This window comes from Hemitrygon akajei, unplaced genomic scaffold (genome assembly GCF_048418815.1).
Source record: "Hemitrygon akajei unplaced genomic scaffold, sHemAka1.3 Scf000054, whole genome shotgun sequence".
Classification (NCBI taxonomy): Eukaryota; Metazoa; Chordata; class Chondrichthyes; order Myliobatiformes; family Dasyatidae; genus Hemitrygon; species Hemitrygon akajei.
Genome location: NW_027331940.1, coordinates 6,236,515 through 6,257,686, shown reverse-complemented (window position 1 = coordinate 6,257,686; position 21,172 = coordinate 6,236,515). Strand labels below are relative to the sequence as shown.

General features: G+C 41.3%; 2 protein-coding genes across 3 annotated transcripts in view; both read right to left on the bottom strand.

Annotated features, from left to right (window-relative positions):
- The window catches only part of LOC140721392 (uncharacterized), a 1,266,977-nt gene that overhangs the window by 370,759 nt on the left and 875,046 nt on the right, over positions 1-21,172 (bottom strand). The window lies entirely within an intron of this gene.
- Positions 1-21,172, bottom strand: part of LOC140721387 (NACHT, LRR and PYD domains-containing protein 12-like) — a 469,945-nt gene that overhangs the window by 387,722 nt on the left and 61,051 nt on the right. The window contains exons 7-15 of one of the 2 annotated variants that reach the window (XM_073036230.1): positions 15,508-15,607; positions 13,429-13,716; positions 12,733-12,899; positions 7,210-7,381; positions 7,047-7,112; positions 1,449-3,186; positions 709-795; positions 383-553; positions 60-227 (exon numbers count right to left, since the gene is read on the bottom strand). In XM_073036230.1, coding sequence (XP_072892331.1) covers positions 60-227; positions 383-553; positions 709-795; positions 1,449-3,186; positions 7,047-7,112; positions 7,210-7,381; positions 12,733-12,899; positions 13,429-13,716; positions 15,508-15,517 — 2,867 coding nt within the window. In that variant the 5' untranslated portion in view covers positions 15,518-15,607. The remainder of the gene's footprint in view (positions 1-59; positions 228-382; positions 554-708; positions 796-1,448; positions 3,187-7,046; positions 7,113-7,209; positions 7,382-12,732; positions 12,900-13,428; positions 13,717-15,507; positions 15,608-21,172) is intronic. The other variant, XM_073036229.1, reaches the window with a different exon arrangement.

The following is a 21,172-nucleotide window of genomic DNA, read 5'->3' as shown; positions in this document are numbered from 1 at the left end:
AACAGAAAACACACGGATCCACTGATATTTTATCGCATTGAACATTAACAAACACTCACCCAATCCACTTCAGACTCGGGACAGTCTGTATGAGCCGGCGGAAAGCGGGGACAGATCGGTCTTTGAGTGAGTTTGCATTCAGGCTCAGCTCCGTCAGTGATATGTTTGTACTGAGAGCGGAGACGAGATCCTCGGCACCAGAATCTCTGAGACCGACATCGTTCAGCCTGGTGATGAGAGAGAGTGAAGGTGAAGGACACAGAGAGACAGGAAACGGTACAAATCCCCAGTGTTTATCAGTAACACAATTACTGATCACATTAATGTTCAGTATCAGACACCCAGTGACTGTAAACACAATCTCCCACAGTCTGGTACTTACCACAGTTTCTGTGTTTTACAGTTTGGGTTCCTCAGAGCCGCAGACAACAGTTTCAATCCTGAATCTCCGAGTTTATTATCACTCAGGTTCAGCTCCGTCAGTGATGGGTTTGTAGTGAGACCGGAGGCGAGATCCTCGGCACCAGAATCTGTGAGACCGACATCCCTCAACCTGGAGATGAGAGAGAGTGAGGGTGAAGGACACAGAGAGACAGGAGACGGTACAAATCCCCAGTGTTTATCAGTAACACAATTACTGATGACATTAATGTTCAGTGTCAGACACCCAGTGACTGTAAACACAATCTCCCACAGTCTGGTACTTACCACAGTTTCTGTATTTTACACTCCGGTTTCCTCAGAGCCGCAGACACCAGTTTCACTCCTGAATCTCCCAGTTTATTATAACTCAGTCTAAATGCAAACAGACAAATTAATGAACAAAGTGATTCAAACTGCAGGTCTGAGGGAATTTCTCTCATTCAGATATTTCAGGAAACATTAAACCCTTCAGTAAATCACCGATCGGAGTTCCCATCACTGTCAATATCCCTCACTGTCCAGCACCAAGGTATTCACCGAATGTCAGTAATTTAGACTGCCAACGTGTCCCTGTAAACTCCACATACTCTTGTCTCATTCCGCAATGGTTGGAAAAGTGTTTCTGACGTGAGAGGGTCGAAAGGGACAGAGTTGAAGGGGAGAAAGTCCCACAGTGAGGAAGATTTGTGAATTGGGGAAATGTCGATGGGAAATGATACCACCTGAGGAAATGTATGGAAAGAAAGAACCTGAAGTAGGAAGGGGGACGAGGAAGAAGGATCCCACAGGAGGAAAGGGGATGGGAACAAGAGATCCCACAGGAGGAAGGGGGATGGGAGAAGAGAGTTCCCACAGGAGTAACAGGGGTGGTGAAGAGTGATCTGACAGGGGACGGGTAATGGGTAAGAGATATTTGCCACAATTCTTTACAATTTGATTTACTACAGTTTTACTCAAATCCCTTTACATTGAAACAATACAACTGGACAGTTTCACAGTTCAGAGTGAGAGATAAATCAAGTTACCCCAACTCCTGGCATTTGTGCAGCCCGGGTCCCAGCTGCTGGATTCCTTCACACTGAATGTGGCAGTCCCACAGGTTGAGGTGTTTTATTGTATCACAGAGTCCGATGACATGAGACAGGACCGCGCAGTCAATCGGGGTCAGTGTCATTCCACTGAATGAAAGTGTTTCCACAGATCCCAGCGCGGCCTGAGCCAGTCCACGATTCTGAGACTCAAACAGGTAGTGCAATGTGTTCAGGAGGCTCCTTTTACCAGCTTCACTCCATGTGTTTCCACTCTGGCGTTTAACCTCCTCCTTCACCCAGTCAATCACCTGGCAGGTTGTTTCATGAGGAAATGGACCCAGAAACTCCTCCAGGCCCCGAGCTGTCATTGGGGAGGAGAGACCAGCAACAAATCGGAGAAATACCTCAAATCGCCCATCTGTCGTGCTGTGGACTTCAGTGAGGAATTTCAGGATATCCCCGGGATGTGGATTCAGGAATTGTGCAACTGCAGCTACAAACTCTTGGATGGTGAGGTGCGTGAATGTGTATACCACGCTCCGGGCAGAATCCTCTCTCTCCAAAAGCTCCATCAGGAACCCGGACAGGAACTGGGAAGGCTGCAGATTGTAATTAATCAAATCTCCATCTGTAAACACAATCTTCCTCTTGGACACTCCTCTGAAGGCCATCTGACCAACCCTGAGTAACACATCACGGGGATTCTCAATCTCACGGCCGTGGTTTTTCAGGATGTTGTAAATATAGTAGGAGTACAGTTGGGTGATGGTCTTGGGAACTCGTAGTGGGTCCCTGACTCTTTTTGTGAAGAAGGGGCCCAGTGCCAGAGCGAGGATCCAGCAGTAGGAGGGGTTGTAGCTCATGGTGTACAGGATCTCGTTCTCCTCCACGTGTTTGAAAACAGCTTCCGCCACCATCTGATCTTCAAAGTGCCTGGTGAAATATTCCTTCCGTTTTTCACCAACAAATCCCAGGATTTCACCCCGGACACTGATCTCCGCCTTTTCCAACAAATGTAACATCATGGGGCGGGTAGTCACCAGCACTGAACACCCTGGGAGAAGCTTGCCCTGGATTAAACTGTACACAATGTCAGACACTTCACACCACCACTCGGGATCTGGGCACTGGTGCTTGGGTTCTGTGTCTCTCCGACGGTCAGCAAAATCGATTCTGTGTTTGAATTCATCCAAACCATCGAATATAAACAGCAATCCCTCTGGATTCTTCCAGACCTCTCTCAGGATATTCCCGAAGTAAGGATACTGATCCAGAATCAGTTCCCTCAGGTTTATTCTACAGTTAATGGAGTTTAAATCCCGGAATTTGAAACTGAAGACAAACTGGAACTGTTGGTATATTTGCCCCGTGGCCCAGTCATAAACAATCCTTTGTACCATTGTTGTTTTCCCGATCCCCGCGACTCCGGCCACTGCTGCCGAACTCCCAGATTTGGATTTACTCCGGGAAAAACAGCTCTTGAATAACTGATCAGTCCAGATTTTTTCCAGCTCTCCACGGAGATGTTTTTCTCTCCACTCCTCGTGGTCTCTGCCTCTTGCCAGCAGCTCATGTTCCACCAGTCTCCGATCTCGAACAGTAGAAATGACCGTGAGCTCAGCGTATCGATCAACCAGCTGGAAAACCTTCACCTTCTCCCTCATCAGGATCGTGTTCACTCTCAGTGTTTCAGTTTGTGCCCGCAGAGTCTCCTTGTGTTTCTGTTGAACATCTTCCATGGGAACAGAGAACATTGTCAAAATGTTAAATGGCTCAACTGACAAAGAATTTTATAAATTCAACATTCAGTGTTTGAGATTAAATGGATTACTTCAATGCTTCCAGGGACATTAGGACAGAAAGTAAAACTCTGTTCACAGGCACTGGAACTGACAGCGATGGATGTCTTATATTCTGACACTAATTACTTGTGAAGGTCAACATTCCCATGATATCCTATTCCAATCCTGACTGCACTCCCGTTACAACATTTCACTACATTTAAAGCATTGTTTGCATCATGAACAGACGATATTAATGTTAATCTGGTGTGGAAATATGGAGAGCAGGACACTGTGCATTTTGGAAAATCTGCACACTGGGGAGTCACAGGTGTCCACTGCTCTTGCATAAAAACAGGAGCAGAATATGCGGGAAATACTCAAGCTGGGCAGCATCCGTGGAGAGAATCACTGTCGCAAAAACAAGAGGAATGGAGATAGGCGAACCCCTATTAACATCAGTGGGTCTGGGGTTAAGAGCGTGAACAGCTTTAAGTTCCTCGGCATACACATCACCAAGAATCTCACGTGGTCTGTACACACCGGTTGTGTGGTGAAACAGGCACAAAACTGCCTCTTTCACTTCAGGCGATTGAAGAAGTTCTGTAGGGGTCTCCAAATCCTAAGGACTTTCCACAGGGACACAATTGAGAGCACTCTGACTGCCTGAATCACTACCTGGCATGGGAAATGTAGCACCCTCAATCGCAGGACTCTGCAGAGAGTGGTTTGCACAGCTCAGTAGATTTGTAGATGTGAACTTCCCAGTATTCAGGACATTTACAGAGACAGGAGTATTATAAAGGGGTCACAAGTCACTCCAACCACAAACAGTTCCAGCTGCTACCATTTGGGAAACAGTACCGTAGCACAAAAACCAGGACCAACAGACTCCGGGACAGTTTCTTCCAACAGGCCATCAGACTGACTCTTTCTACAATCGTATACATGTATGCACGCTTTACTGCACCTGTGCTGCTGGCGCAGAAAAACAATGTTCACAACATTTGTCGGTGATATTAAACCTGATTCATTCTGAGAACTTTTATCTAACTGCTGTGTCATTTTTTAAATATATCTCTTATTCATCTTCCTCATGCTGTCCAAGTTCGGATTAATCTAAGTGTGTTCGAGTGCATATGTTATTTTCTAAAAATTGTTATTTAATTTCTTATTTTTTCTTTCCATATTTTCTAGATCTGTTTCAGACCAGGGTATTACACCAAAAGACTGTATCAATACGGGCATAGGGAATGTTTAGTACCTTTGCTAATTTTTTTACTGTTCAGCTCTGTTTGGCAGATTTTCTTAAGCCTTGAAGTAAATTTTGTTGAATTTTTTTTAACATACAATGATCTATTTTCTTTGCTTGCTGATATCCTAAATATATGTTTCACATTCTTCCATCGGTTATATTGCATCCTGATGCTCTGTTTTATATTCTACTAGCTCTATTGCACCATTCTTTATGTTTAATTCTCATTACTTTTCTAGTCTAAAGTTCATTTTTTTCCGCTTGGGAAATTAGTTCCATTGTTTGAATTGATTGTTTTAGCTCTACTGATGCAAGAGTACCTAATTTCAAATCATCCCTGTATAGCTGTGTTCTGATTTGATAACCGATTGTTGTCCTTTTCACTAAATTAGAAAGCGGGTTTAAAACTAGACAAAACCATAGTGCGCTTAGTGAGTCACTCTGGAAAATGCCTCCTTTTATTTTGACAACGGTGGTTGTTCCTTTGTGGTTGTTAATAGGGAGATTATTGTACACCAATGCTTCATCAGATGTTGTAGAGATTTCACAAGTATTGCATGCTGCTTGTGTATATTAGGAACTTCTCTTAACCATGCGAGAGACAGAATGAAATGGTTTTTGATAGACAATATAGCATTAAAAGATTTCTGCTTTCCCCAGGGCTTGACATAGAATTACATAATCTATTATCAAGATAGATAGATAGATAGATAGATAGATACTTTATTCATCCCCATGGGGAAATTCAACATTTTTTCCAATGTCCCATACACTTGTTGTAGCAAAAACTAATTACATACAATACTTAACTCAGTAATAATATGATATGCATCTATTCCTGCAATTGTTCCTTAAATCCATTCATACCATAACAGCCTTTTTTCTGCTCTTCTGTAAGTTTATTGTGGTTATCTAAGTGAGTGGCTATTAGTTACGAGATGCATGATGATACGATTTCATATATAAAATTGTCCTATTATTGAGAAACTAATAATGACATATTAGATGACCATTCAATAGTCTTATAAATACAGAATTAAAGCTCTCCTTGAGGCTGGAGGTTCATACCTTCATCCTTTTATATCTTCTGCCCCATGGGAGTATGAACGACAGAATGTTTGAGCTGGGTTAGGATTGAGCAGCAAGGCTTTGTGTGGGGTAAGTGGTGTCTTGCTAACTTGATTGAGTTCCCCCAGGAGGTAACAAAGGTGATGGATGAAGTTACACATGGATGTTGTCTTCTTGGATATTAGTAGGGTGTTTGACAATGTCCCACATGGGAGGCTCATAAATAAAACTAACATGCCTGGGAACAGTGCTGAATTGTCCTGGCTGGCAGGGAAACACATTGCGAGAAATTTCTTTCACTGGCGGGTGGTGAATCTGTGAAATTATCGTCATAGACAGCTGAGGAAGACAATTCATTGGGTATATTTAAAATGCAGGTTGATAAGTTCCTGATTTGGAAAAGGGTCAATGTTTACTGGTGGAAGGCAGAATAATGGGGTAGAGAGGAATTGCGGAGGAAATTCATTGACCTGACTGGCTTAATTCTGCTCCTGGATCTTATGGTTTTAGGGAGCATCTGGAGTATTATATTCACTTCTGATTGTCCAGCTCTTGGAAGGATTGAAGAGGGTGCAGAACAGGTTCATCAGGGTGTTGCCTGGATTCGGTGGCATGTGCTACAAGCAGAGGTTTGATAAACTTGGTTTGTTTACTCTGGAGTTAGAATAGAGATCTGACAGAGGTGTACAAGTTTGAGAGATAAGAGTTTGGGTAGACAGCCTGTATTTTGTTTTTTTTTACTACATATGACTGGTGTCCAATACCAGAGAACATTTGTTTAAGGTGACATGGGGTGCATTTACAGCACTTGTGGGTAATTTTTCCAGAGTGGTGGGTGCCTGGAATTTACTATCTGGGTCATATCAAAAGCAACTATGTTATAGATGCTCCTAGTTATACATGAATGTGCAGGAAATGCAAGGATATGGTCAATAACATAAGAGAGGATACCAAAGTTGTTATTTTCTTTCCCAGATATATAAAGAGTGAAAAAAGAGAGAGGGTTGATATCAGACCGCTGAAAAATGATGTTGTCGATTTAGTAATTGGTGAAAAGGAAATGCCAGACATATACTGTGGAAGTCACTAGCAGACTTACAAAATGAAAAGAGCATGCGCGGACAGAATTGAGTGCAGCTGCTATTACAAAGGAGAAGTTGCTTCGGAATCTGAAAGGTCTGAAGGTAGAAAAGTCACCTGGACTGGATACAGTGTATCAGGAGCCTATCTGGGGTATGTGGGCAATCCCAGAGCGTGAGGAACGGGAGTGAAGGCTTCACCAGAACCAACAGCTGGAATAATACATTAATAGCTGAAACAGCTGGAAAATACATTTTAGTATTTTCAGGATGCAACAAGAGATTATCTGAATTGTAACCTGAAGCTAGAGATCAGTGAGTGATTAATGGTGAATTTTCATTCCCAGATTCTGCCAAGTCACAGTCTAACACCTGAGATGTGGTTTGAACTCTGCATTTCATCACTCACCGATCAGATCAATGGGTAACTCAGATAACGCTTGGGCTATGTTCATGAACTCCAGTGGATCAGGACCTGTTGAAATAAAAAAAAGTCCATGAAAACAGAACTAAAAAAATTAAACCTGTTTATTTCAATATGCCTTTGTGTTCACATCGTGTTTTTAACATACCGAGTTCCTGTATTTCCCTCAGTATTCTGTCCAACTTTGGCAACTCAGTCCTCCATGTCACAAAGGATTCCCACATCGCCCTCCGGGCCCGGGAGCCTTTGCCCATCACCAAACTGAGGAAGAGTCTGGAACTCTCTGTCCGGTTTCCCTTCTCTGTCAGTTCAGTGACTTTCTATAAAAGGAAAGCAAGAAATTTACTGTGGAGCAGACAGACAGACATGGAGAATGTGTAGGAAAATATCTGTTCATGGCCCCAGTAGCTTCAGAACAGATACAGTCACTGGGCTGCTGCCTCATCCTCCCTGGGTTCAGTCACTAACAGAGAAACAGTAACTGAAGGAAATTCTAAATCAATAGAGTGTAAGAATAAGGATTCACTGACACCCTGCAGTATATTCAACGTGATTAACTTACGTGGCCATCAATGTGCCACATTACATTAAAAAGACGTGACAACAAGAACGGAAGAGAGTGAGAGAGAAATGGATGGTGGGCATCACTGAATTGTGGCAGAAGGAAGATCATATTTGGGTGCTCACATCCAAGGATAAATATTTAATCGAAAAGATAGGCAGGCGGGTGAAAGGGTGGGGTTGACTCTGTACTCATAGATAAAAAATAGAAGTCCTTATAAAGGGATGATAGCGGATTGGACGATATAGATGTGAAGAAACATCATAGGAAAAATGACCCTGATAGAACAGCAACCAGGATGTGGGCTACAAATTCCAGTGGGAGAGAAAAGAGGTCAATGTTAAAATAGTCATGGGGAATTTCAATATGCAGTGCTGAATACCAAATGAGGGAATTTATAGAGTCCCTATGAGATGGCTTTTGAGAGAAGCCTATGGTTGAGCCCACTAAAGAAAAGGTGGATATGGTGTTTGTGTTGTGGATTGCACCAGATTTGATTGGGGAGCTTAAGATAAATAAACCCTGAAGAGGCAATGATTATAAAATAACAGAGCGAGGCAAAAATAAATTGAAAGAGGACACAGGCAGAGGCAACAGCAAAGCAGTAATAGATGAGGATTTTGGGAGCGATTCAGAAGGCGCAGATAGAGGTAGATAATCCCAAAGATGAAAAATTACACCAGAGGGAGGATGATCAACCGTGGCTGACGAGGAAGTCAATGCCAGGACAAAAGCAAAGGAGAGGGCATAGAATATAGAAAAATATAGCAGAAAGCTGGAGGACTGCGTAGCTTTTACTAGACAGCAGGAAACAACTAAAAAGCCGTAAGTAGAGAGAATATGAAATATGAAGGTAGCCTGGCTAATAATGTAAAATAGCTTACCATTTTTAAAAATAAATATATATGTCCTTTTAGGACAACCTATTGATTTTTGGTGTCATGAGATAGCAGCTTTGTGGTAGTTCATGTCTAACCAATCTTAATGTTTTCGCAGGAAGTTACCAGGAAAGTTGTTGATTCGAAGGAAGTGGGTGTTGTTTACATGGACTTCAGCATGGCATTTGACAAGGTACCGCAAAGGAGTGTGGGCAAGAAAGTTCAGTTGCTCAGCATTCAAGGTAAACTGGTAAATTGGATTAAACAATGGCTTTTCTGAAGAAGGCAGAGAGTGGTGAGAGACTGTTGCATCTCTGACTGGGAGTTTGTAACATGTGCGGTGCCATAGGGAACGGTGCCGCGTCTGTTGTTGTTTGTCATCTATATCGATGATCTGGATGAAAATGTGGTTAACTGGATCAGCAAATTTGCGGATGACACCAAGAGTCGGGATGTGTGGTGGAGAGTGAGGAAGACGACCAAAGCTTGCAGTGGTGTCGAAACCAGCTAAGAAATGGGCTGAAAAAATTGGTCTTATACAGTGACCGGTAGAGGACACTAGCAGAGGCAATAGCAAAGCAGAAATGGATGAGAAGTCTGGGAGTGATTCGGAAGGCACAGGGAGAGTTGGATAATCCCAGAGATGGAAAATTACACCAGAGGGAGGATGATCAACCGTGGCTGACGAGGAAGTCAATGCAGCACAAAAGCAAAGGAGAGGGCACAGAAAATAGCAAAATATAAAGGAAAGCTGGAGGACTGGGAAGCTTTTACTAACCAGCCGAAAACAACTAAAAAGCCATTAGTAGAGAGAATATGATATATGAAGGTACGCTAGCTATTAATGTAAAATGGCTCACCAAAAGGTTTGTCTGATGTTTACGCTCTTTTAGGACAACCTATTGATTTTTGGTGTCATGAGATATAAGCTTTGAGCGTGGTAGTTCCTGTCTAACCAATCTTAATGTTTTCCCAGGAAGTTACCAGGAATGTTGATGAATCAAAGGAAGTTGGTGTTGTCTGCATGTTCTTTAGCACGGCATTTGGCAAGGTACCGCGTAGGAGGGTGGTCAGGAAAGTTCTGTTGCTCAGCATTCAAGGTAAACTTGTAAATTAGATTTGACAGTGGCTATTTGGATGAAGACAGAGAGTGGTTATAGACTGATGAGTCACTGACTGGAGTTTGTAACTTGTGCTGTGCCACAGGGATCGGTGCTGGCTCCATTGTTGTTTGTTATCTGTATTGATGATCTGGGTGAAAAATGTGGTTAACTGGATCAGCAAATTTGTGGATGACACCAAGAGTGGGAACGTGTAGTGGAGATTGAGGAAGACGACCAAAGCTTGCAGTCTTGTCTAAACCAGTTGAGAAATGGGCTGAAAAATGGCTGATGCAATTTAATGCAGGCAACTGCGACTTGTTAAACTTTGGAAGGAACAAGCAGGGTTGATCTTATACAGTGACCGATAAGGCACTGAGGAGTGTGGTAGAACAAAGTCTAAGAATACAAATCTGGGAATACAGGTCCATAATTCATTAAAAGTGGCAGCAAAGTTAGATAGATTGGAAATAAAGTATTTGGCACACTAGCCTTCATAAATGAAAATATCAAGTACAGAAGATAGGATAGGATGTTGAACACGTATAAGACGTTGGTGAGGCCTAATTTTGAGTATTCTGTGCATTACCGGTCACCTACTTATAGGAGAGATGTAATGAAGTTTGGAAGGGTACAGAAAAAAAAATTACAAGGATGTTGCCAGAACTGGAGGACCTGAGTTACAGGAAAAGACTGTGCACATTATGCCTTGGAATGCAGAAAACTGAGGGGAGATTTGATAGAGGTACACAAAATTATGACGAGTATAGATAAGGAAAATTCAAGCAGACATTCTGCACCGAAGCAAAGAAGTAATACAACAAGAGGTCTTCAGTACAGGATGAAGGGTGAAAAGTTTAAGGGACACATGAGGGGAAACTTTTTCACTCGGAGGGTGGTGAGTGTGTGGAATGAGCTAGCAGCGCAAGTGGGACAAGCAGTACAGAGAAAATTTACAAGGATTTTGCCGGGACTGGCGGACCTGAGTTTAAAGAAAAGACTGAACGGGTTCGGACTTTCTGCCTGGGAACGCAAGAAGATTGAAGGGATATTTGATAGAGGTTCACAAAATTATGAGGGTTTTTACTGGGTAAATGCAAGCTAGCATTTTGCACTGCAGTAAAGTACTACAACAAGACGTCACCAGTAAAGGATGAAAGGTAAAAAGTTCAAGGGGTATATGAGGGGAAACATCTTCACTCAGAGGGTGGTGAGTGTGTGGAACGAGCGATCATTGCAGGTGGTACAAGCTGTTAAGAGAAGTCTGGTTAGATACATGAATGATAAGGGCATAGAGCACCATGGCCCGGTACACGTCAATGGGAATAGACAGTTGAAATAGTCTGGCATGTAATAGATGGGCCAAAGGGCCTGTTTCTGTGCTGTAATTTTCTATGACTATGCCAAGTCAGCCACTCATTGTTCGGGAACTCAGGAGGAGACCTGACCAGCTGAGGTTAGCAGGTTTCCCTCTCTCAAATACGACAGTGAAATCGGTTGGTCCAATTTACAATCTGACAGTTTAATATTCATCCTGGATTAATGAGCTGAGGTCAATTTGACCAACAATCCTGTAAGATGCAAAATTAATTTTTGACTGCCTGCTGATTAGTTAAGATATACAACCACTGCTCTTATATCAAACTGATCAATACAGCAGACAATAGATAATAGACAATAGGTGCAGGAGTAGGCCATTCAGCCCTTCGAACCAGCACCGCCATTCTATGTGATCATGGCTGATCATCCACAATCAGTACCCTGTTCCTGCCTTCTCCCCATGTCCCTTGATTCTGCAATCTTTAAGAGTTCTATTTAACTCTTTCTCAAAAGCATCGAGAGAATTGGCCTCCACTGCCTTCTGAGGCAGAGCATTCCACAGATCCACAACTCTCTGGCTTGAAAAGTTGTTCCTCAACTCTGTTTTAAATGGCCTACCCCTTATTCTTAAACTGTGGCATCTGGTTCTGGGCTCCCCCAACATCGGGGACATTTTTCCTGCCTCTAGTGTATCCAATCCCTTAATAATTGTATATGTTTCAATCAGATCCCCTTTCATGTTTCTAAATTGCAGTGTATACAAGTCCAGTCGCTCCAATCTTTCAACATATGACAGTCCCGCCATCCCAGGAATTAACCTCGTGAACCTATGCTGCACTCCCTCAATAGTAAGATTGTCCTTCCTCAAATTTGGAGACCGGAATTGAACAAAATACTCCAGATGTGGTGTGGTCTCAGCAAAGCCCTGTATAACTGTGGAATGACCTCTTTGCTCCTATACTCAACTCCCCATGTTATGAAGGCAAACATGCCATTAGATTTCTTCGCTGCCTGCTATACCTGCATGCTTACTTTCAGTGACTGATAAACAAGGACACCTAGATCTCGTTGTACTTCCCCTTTTCGTAACTTGACACCTTTCAGATAGTAATCTGTCTTCCTGTTCTTTCCACCAAAGTGGATAAACTCACATTCATCCATATTAAACTGCATCTGCCATGCATCTGCCCACTCACCCAACCTGTCCAATTCACCCTGCATTCTCCTAACATCCTCCTCATATTTCACGCTACTACCCAGCTTTATGTTATCTGCAAATTTGCTAATGTTACTTTTAATCCCTGCATTTAAATCATTAATATATATTGTCAAGAGCTGCGGTCCCAGCACCAAGCCTTGCAGTACCCCACTAATCACTGCCTGCCATTCTGAAAAGGACCCGTTAATCCCTACTCTTTGTTTCCTGTCTGCCAACCAATTTTCTATCCTTGTGAGTACCCTACCCCCAATACCATGTGCTTTAATTTTGCCCACTAATCTCCTATGTGGGACCTTATCAAAGGCTTTCTGAAAATCCAGTTACACTACATCCACTGGCTCTCCCTTGTCCATTTTCATAGTTAGATGAATGTTACATAGTTACATAGGCAGTTGTGAGAGGGAAAGGTGCCGCTGAACCTATAGGTCCCAGTGCTCCCCAGCTTAACAGCTGAAACCAGATCTTCTGGAGAGAAGTCAGAGATCAAAGTCTCCATTGCCATGTAGAACTCCTGGAATGTGCAGGAGTTTAATATTGATCACTATTCCCTCTGATACCAGCAGTTCAGTGACAATACACAAACTACACTCACCTCATTTTCTTCTCTACTGAAATATCCTTCCTTTGCTAACATCCAACCGAGTCTTTCAACCTTTTCTTCAATCGCTTGTTGGAGTCTATCTCTGTAGAACTTTGTCAGTTGGTACACTCGATACTCACCCCCCTCTGCTAGGATGTCAGAGATTGTAAACTCTGGCTCTGTGAGTATAAAAAGAGAACGTAGACACGAACCCAAATATCCCTCATATTAATGGCTCTCACACCACTCAGCAAACCAATCATGTCTCGAAACTCAATATTCACTCGTCTTCAGCAGAAAACATGGATTATGTCTAATTTCCAACTGTGACCTTAAAACCTACTTTACCGGAAAACAGACCCACCTCCATCCCACACAATTCAGTTATTTCAGTTTAGGATGGGCAAAACCTGCTGAGGCTGTCAATGAAGCTCGCTTCCCAGATATGCTCCCTGCAGCTTGGAGAATACAGTTTCCTTAATTCATATCCCGGAAATACTACTTTATCCGGGCATCTGCATTTCCTCTAATACACATCCAGGAAATCCTCAGAGTAGGTAGTACATTTCCTGCAGTGGGTTAACGTGTGCCTCAGTAAACCACTTGACCTACACCCACACATTCCTCCTCTTCTCTGACCAACCCCCCAACAAGACTTCACATTTTCCCTCCTCCCTGTCATACACATCATACTCATATTTCACTCACCTGCTCTCTGTAGAGCACTTGACAATTCCTTGTTTAATGAGCTTTTAAGCTGACAGACAGTCGCCTCACTTGTGCTGGTTCCAGGGTCCTGATCGGTGTCTCTGACGTCACTGTCTCTGGGCTGAATTTGCTCCACTTCCGCAGCGGTCGGACAGCATTCCATTGGAACATTGCTCTCAATCTGATCCTGCTTTGGTACCTTGCACCCCGTGTCCCGATCATCTTCCCTCGATGAGTTGTCTGGTAAAATCCTCCTGAGTACTTTCCGCCCCCGATTTAATTTTCCACCTGATGTAAATGATGAATAGCAGGTTTTGAGTTATTTATACTCAAACAAAGATTCACAATGTGTGTCTGCAATGGAGCAGTGACTCTGGCTGACCAGATTTGGAGTGGGACTGTGCTAGTGAATGTGAAGCACACTTCCTGCCAGGTGACCATCACGATAAGCCGGTGTCTGGACGCATTCACTCCCAGAAAATGAACTGGACAGACACAGTAATACTGATCACAGACTACGCATTAGTTGAACAGACTGATAATCAGCGGTTATTAATGGAACGGCATCAGATGGTACCGGGAATTATCATTGGGATTATATTCCACAAACATAAATCTCCCTGGATCACAAACTGTCCAGTCTCCTGTGTCACTCACAGACAAGCCATTGGATTACTCATGGTCTGATCTCCAGATCACACATTCTCCGTTTGCTTTGTCACACACTGTCTTGTCCCCTGGGTCACAGACTGACCATTGCCTTGAGACGAAGGACCCGTTTCCACACTGTAATTTTTTTTTAAATTCCACCTGGATCACGGAGTTGAACACAATCACAATACTACAGGAGACAGAGACAGTTGGTCATTGGTTATACCTGGTCTCCCATCAGAGTTCCTGGGAACTTAAATTCAGGTCGCAGATCATCTCAAGAGGGAAATAATGAGAACTCACATTCACCATTTGGCCGCAGGCCAGACATGGATTGGGATATTAAAGCAGAATCAGAATCAGGTTTATTATCACCGGCATGTTTGTTACTTAGCAGCAGAAGTTCAATGCAATACATCATCCAAAATTAATAATAAAACAAGTAAACCTATTACATATATTGAATAGATTTTTAAAAACTTGCAAAAAGAGAAGGACTGTATATTAAAAAAAGTAAGATACTGCCCAAAGATTCAATATCCATTTAGGAATCGGATGGCAGAGGACACGAAGCTGTTCCTGAATCACTGAGTGTGTGCCTTCAGGCTTCTGTACCTGATTTCTGTGAGAAAAGGGCATGTCCTGGGTGCTTAAGGTCCTTAATAATGGACGATGCCTATCTGAGACTCCGCTCCCTGAAGATGTCCTGGGAACTTTGTAGGTTCATCCCCAAGACATAGCTGACTAGATTTACAACCTTCTGCAGCTTCTTTCGGTCCTGTGCAGTAGCCCCTCCATACCAGACAGTGATGCATCGAAGCAGACTACGTTTATTTAAAATTAAGTGTCTCCTGATTCTCAGCCATTTCCAAGGCTGACAATGTTCTCCGCTTGGCTACAGAAGACAGAGTTTGGAAAATTCCCCTCATCTACATTGCGCATCGAGGGGGGAGTTGATAGCTGCCCTGACAAAACCTGAAATGTTGTATTGTCACAGAATCTCTGAAATCCCAGAAATGCTCTTATCACCTGTCTCTGAATTTTATAAATGGAAGTTGGAGATGTCTTTCACCTCTAAACAGACCCTGATGTGCAACAAACCCTGAACCTGGACCTTTACGGAACAACACCGCTGTCACATTCCTGTTAGTGTTTCACTCTCAACCTGCTGATTCAGGGTCTCCGTCTCCTTTCACTCAGGTGAAGCTTTACATGGTGAGCGGAGTCATTCGACTATTACCGGTGTCAGGTCCCTGCGCTGGAACTGTTGGATTGATCGATTACACAAAGCCACTTCATCAGTGGGATCAATGACACTGCTTGATGAAACTTCTCTCTGACCTGTTAGTGCCTGTATAAGTTTCTTCATCTGAACTATTGTGCACCAACAGGGCAGAAGTTTAATTATTAAGTTCCCAGTGAACATACCTGTAGCCATTCTGATTCTGACTGACGAATGCTGATTGTCGTCGTCGTCTTGTTTACACCGTGGTCGCGGTGCAAGACACCTCCACCTGCTGGTGATGCCCTGAATAACATACAACAAGCAGACAGTGAGTCAGAGAGAGGATTACTTTGCAAATGTGACAGTATCTGCATCCTCTGTATCAGAGCAGCAGTTTGCTTAGGGACCAAACATCAACTCCCACACCATGTCTGTATGTCTGTCCAGTGATATCTGGCGCATCCTACTGATAGAGTCACAGAGCAACAGATACAGACCCTTCAGCCCATCGAGACAATGGGGGCCACAGTGCCCACACAGATGGTCCTAATTTTCTAAATTGGATCCATTTCCCTCCTGGCCTCTTCAGTCCACCTTCAAATCCCAACTGCTTCTGGAATTAAACAGTTGTACCTGCCTCATCCACTTCCTCTGTCAATTCCCTCCACATAATCACCAACTTCTGTATGGAACCTTTGCTGCTCGTGTTGGTTTTGCAATCTATTTACCATTCCTCTGTCCATTTAGATCCCCTATAAGCTACGATGATCTTCACCGAGAGAACCATGTAACAATTTTGTGTCATCTGTGAACTTACCGGTCAAGCCTTGTGCTCCTGCATTCAAATCATTGCTATCAAATAACGAATAGCAAATGTCCCAACTTGTAGCTTTGCGGTACACCACTAGTTACCCGCCTCCATTCTGAAGAGAAACCTTCAACCACCGCTCTTTGCTTGCTACCTTCAAGACAACTTTTGAATCCATCTAGCTCTCTCTTTTTCTCTCTGTACTACATAGGACCTTATCTTCCAGACCAGGCTGTCATGAGGCACCTTGCCAAAGGCTTTTCTGTAGTTCAATGTGCAACATCCATTCCCCACCCTCTTCAAATACCTTAAAAAGTATTGTTGAACATGACTTTCCATGCACAATGCCATAGTGATTCCTGATCAGTCTCTGTCGAACCAAATGTTGGTAGATATTCTGCATATGACTGGTCCGCATGATGGAAAATTATCTCTGGCACCTCCCCTTCCATTTTCTCTCTCACCTTCAAAAAGCCAAAATGGCAACCCATAATAAGATAATGTTTCTCCAAATGTTGTCCCCATGTATCCGTTCCAGGGGTTTGCCCACCCCCGATGTAACGCTCATTGGTCTATAATCCCCAGGATTAAAACCATTGGGTTTATTGAATTACGGAACAATATTTGACAGTCCCCAATCATGTGTTACTATCCCTGTGGCCAGAGAGGATACCATGATCATTGTCAATGCACCATAACCTTTCCATCACTTCCTGTAGTAACGTGGTGTATATTGGTAGACTGAACAACACTTCTTTCATAACATTACCATGCTGCTAAGCTATCGCCACAATCACGGTCCATCGCTTTGGTAACTCTGAAGCAAAGCATTCATTAAGCACACCTATCACCTCCAGGCACATTTCCACCTTTGCTCCTGAGTAGTCCTGGTCCTACCCTCAATCTATTCACCCTCCTCTGCTTCACCCACATGTAGAACGCCTTGGGCCTTCCTTCATCCTACTTCACAAGGACTTCCCAAGTTCCCTTCGATCTTTAAATCACTTTGGAAGCTCCTTCCAGGCTACCTTATAACACTCTAGAGCCTTGATTGAATGTTGCTTCCTGAACATAAATAATGCTTCCCTTCCCCTCTTGCTTAAATGTTCTCATCCCTTGTGAACCACGGTTCATTTATATAAACATTTTTTCACTGTGTGTGGAACAAATCTATCGCGACTGCATTCAAGTGTTCCTGAAACAAACTTCACAGTTCCATTGTGGATTTCACTTTGAAAATGTTTTCCCAATTTACACTCCCAATTTGCTCCTAATACCATTTTAACTATCCATCCACTAATTAAATACTGCCTCGTATCGTCTGCTACTATCCTTGTCCATGACCATGATAAAAGTTGGTGTGTTGTGGTCACTATCTCAAAAAGGTGACATCTGTCACCTGACCAGCATCTTTGCCTCATTCTAGATACAGTGGGGACGTCACGTGATGACGTAGGATCGAGATGTTAGGAGTCCAACTCCCTCGTAAAAAGTAATGAAATAGGGTTTAAGTGAAGAAGAGTTAACAAATACCTACTAGAAATTATTTATAAGCAACTCAGGATTATTTTTCGATATGGCTCCTAAACCGAAACAGAAGAAAGCTACTACTTTGAAGACTGCGCAAATCGGCGGGGAAAAAGGCCTAACCATCTCGGCGAAGCCTCGTACTCAAGTTGGATCTCCTCCCGGCAAAGTGCATGACACTTCTGATGGTGCGGGACAGGAAGCTGCGGCAATGTCGGCGATCTCTAAGAAGAAACGGCAAGAACAACGCATGCGCGAAGAAACAAGTATGCATGAACAGATACTAACAAAACTACAAAGCCCAACTACGGCTGGAAGTGAACCAGAAGTGGAATCAGATTCTCTGGGAAACACAGACGAAGAAATAGAAGAAGAAGAAGAAGAAGAAGAAGAGGAAAAGGAGGAGATTAAAGGAGACATAAGAGAAATCCTGATATATATGATGCATGAATTAAAAGCTATAAGAACAGATATAAGAAGGATGCAGATTACCCTCGATAATGTGGTGGAAAAACAAAAGAAGTAATGGAAGTAAAAATGGAAGAAAACACTGAAAGAATAAATAAGATAGAAGACGATAATCTTGCCTGGACAACAGAAAGAAAACGGATGTTGGAAAAAGTAGATGCACTTGAAACCTCTAGTAGACGAAATAATATTAAAATTGTTGGTCTTACAGAAGGTAAAGAGGGAGAAAATCCAATAAAATTCTTCCAAAAATGGATTCCGAAAGTTTTGGAAATGGAAGAGGGAAGTCAAGTAATTGAAATTGAAAGAGCACACAGAGCTTTAAGACCAAGACCTCAACAAGATCAAAATCCAAGATCAACTTTGATAAAATGCTTAAGGTACCAAGATAAAGAAATGATCTTGAAGGCAGCTACTCAAGGTGCTAAAAAAAGAAATGGGCCACTGGTGGTAGATGGGAAAAGAGTTTTTTTAAAAAATCCAGGCACAAGCTACGATCTTCTGAAGAGGTGGAAGGAATTTAATCCAGTAAAAAAATCTTTATGGGAAAAGGGCTATAAATTTTTATTGAGCTACACAGCAAAAGTGATAATTTTCCTGGATAATGGAGAAAGAAGATTTTTCGTTGACTATCGGAAGGCGGAGAAATTTGTACAAGAACTACCTGATATCCACGAAGGGGAGTAAAGAATTATAGAAATGAAGCTGACTAATGATGAAAACTGAGATAAGGTTGGACTTGATGGACACTTAAAAGGAATAAGAAAAAAATAGTTGAGGAGCATTAATTGGGAGTAGAGACATTAATTATTTTCTTTTTTTCCTTCACTAATATATTTTTTTTTTGCGATGGAGGTGGAGGAGCTCCTGATCGATGGCTGCGAGTATCACGTGTACAATCATGGCGATTGCCATGACCCGTAAAATGGGGGGTGGTAATGTTGTGTTCCTTTTTATTCGTAACATTAGTGGGGTGTATTTTGTTTATTTTCTTATATATTAGTTACTTTTCCTCTATTTTTCTTCTTTTTTGCCTGGATGGTTGGGGAGAAACTCATAGCAACATGGAGAATTTTAAAGAGATTTCCCAAGGTATTGTGAATTCCCAAGGTATTGTGAATGATTAATTTACTTAAGTTTTTAAGTTTTAATGTCAATGGACTTAATGGACCTGTGAAAAGAAAAAGAGTTTTAACATATAATAAGAAAATGAAAGGAGATGTAGCTTTTTTACAAGAAACACATTTAACAGAAACAGAATATAAGAAATTAAAGAGAGATTGGGTTGGAAATATCATTGCAGCTTCATTTAAATCAAAATCGAGAGGAGTTGCAATTTTGGTTAATAAAACTTTACCAATTAAAATACAAAATGTAGTAACTGATTCTGTGGGGAGATATGTGATTATACATTGTCAAATGTTTTCAGAATTATGGACTCTTATGAACATTTATGCACCAAATGGAAATGATGCAAAATTCATACAAGAAGTTTTTTTGAACTTGGCTGATGCACATGATAAAATATTAATGGGTGGAGACTTTAATTTTGGTTTAGATCCAGTTTTGGATAGGTCAACTAAGGTTGCGACAAAATCAAAAGTAATAAAGCTAACTTTATCATAATGAAAGATTTAAACCTGATTGATATATGGAGAAAAATTAATCCAAGAGAAAGAGACTATTCATTTTATTGAAATAGACATAAAACTTACTCAAGGATTGATTTTTTCTCATTATCAAAAAATATTCAGGATAGAGTGAAAAGTGTTTCAATATAAAGCAAGAATACTGTCAGATCATTCCCCCTTGATAATGACAATGACAATGATGGATAAGGAGGAATCGATCTATAGATGGAGATTTATTTCAATTTTATTAAAACATCAAGATTGTTGTGATTTTATGAAAAAACATTCAATTTTTTAATACAAATTTGCATGCAGTTGAGGATAAAATTGTATTATGGGAAGCGATGAAAGCATATTTGAGGGGTCAGATTATAAATTCTCCATCTAAAATTAAGAAGGAATACATGGCAGAAATAGATCAATTGGAAAAAGGTATCACAAAGTTAGAAAAAGAATCTCAAAGATATACAACAGAAGAAAAACGAAGACAACATGTTAATAAAAAATTGCAATATAATACACTCCAGACATATCGCACAGAAAAAGTAATTATGAGAACTAAACAGAAATATTATGAATTAGGTGAAAGATCACATAAGATTCTTGCTTGGCAGCTGAAAACAGAACAGGCTTCTTAAACAATAAATGCAATTAGAACAAGTGCAAATAAGATTACTTATAAACCTTTAGAAATTAATGAAACTTTAAAAAAAATTTATACTGAATTATATCAATCAGTATCACAAAATAAGATTGCCGAGATAGATACATTTTTATCACAAATAACCCTTCCGAAAATAAATTTGGAAGAACAGAAAGGACTAGATATGCCCTTTACATTAAAAGAGGTTGAAGAAGCTTTAGGATCACTTCAGAGTAATAAATCCCCAGGAGAAGATGGATTGCCTCCTGAATTTTATAAAAAATTTAAAGATTTATTAATTCCTCCTTTTATGGAACTAATATATCAAGTGGAAAGAATGCATAAACTCCCACAATTTTTTTCAACAGCGATCATAACTGTATTGCCAAAAAAAGATAGAGATCCTTTTAAAACAACATTGTACAGGCCTATTTTGTTTGTTGAATACAGATTATAAAATAATGCCAAAAATTTTATCTAATAGAATAACTAAATATTTACCAAAATTAATACATATGGATCAAACAGGTTTTATTAAAAACAGACAATCAACAGATAACATAACCTGGTTACTTAGTATAATTCATTTGGCACAAAAAAGAGAGGAAATGAGTGTGGCAGTTGCCTTGGATGCAGAAAAAGCATTTGATAGACTGGAATGGAATTTTTTATTTAAGGTATTGGAAAAATATGAGTTAGGAAAATCTTTTATAAAATGGATTAAAACCTTAAATACTAATCCTCAAGCTAAAGTAGTTACAAATGGACAGATTTCAACACCATTTTGCTTT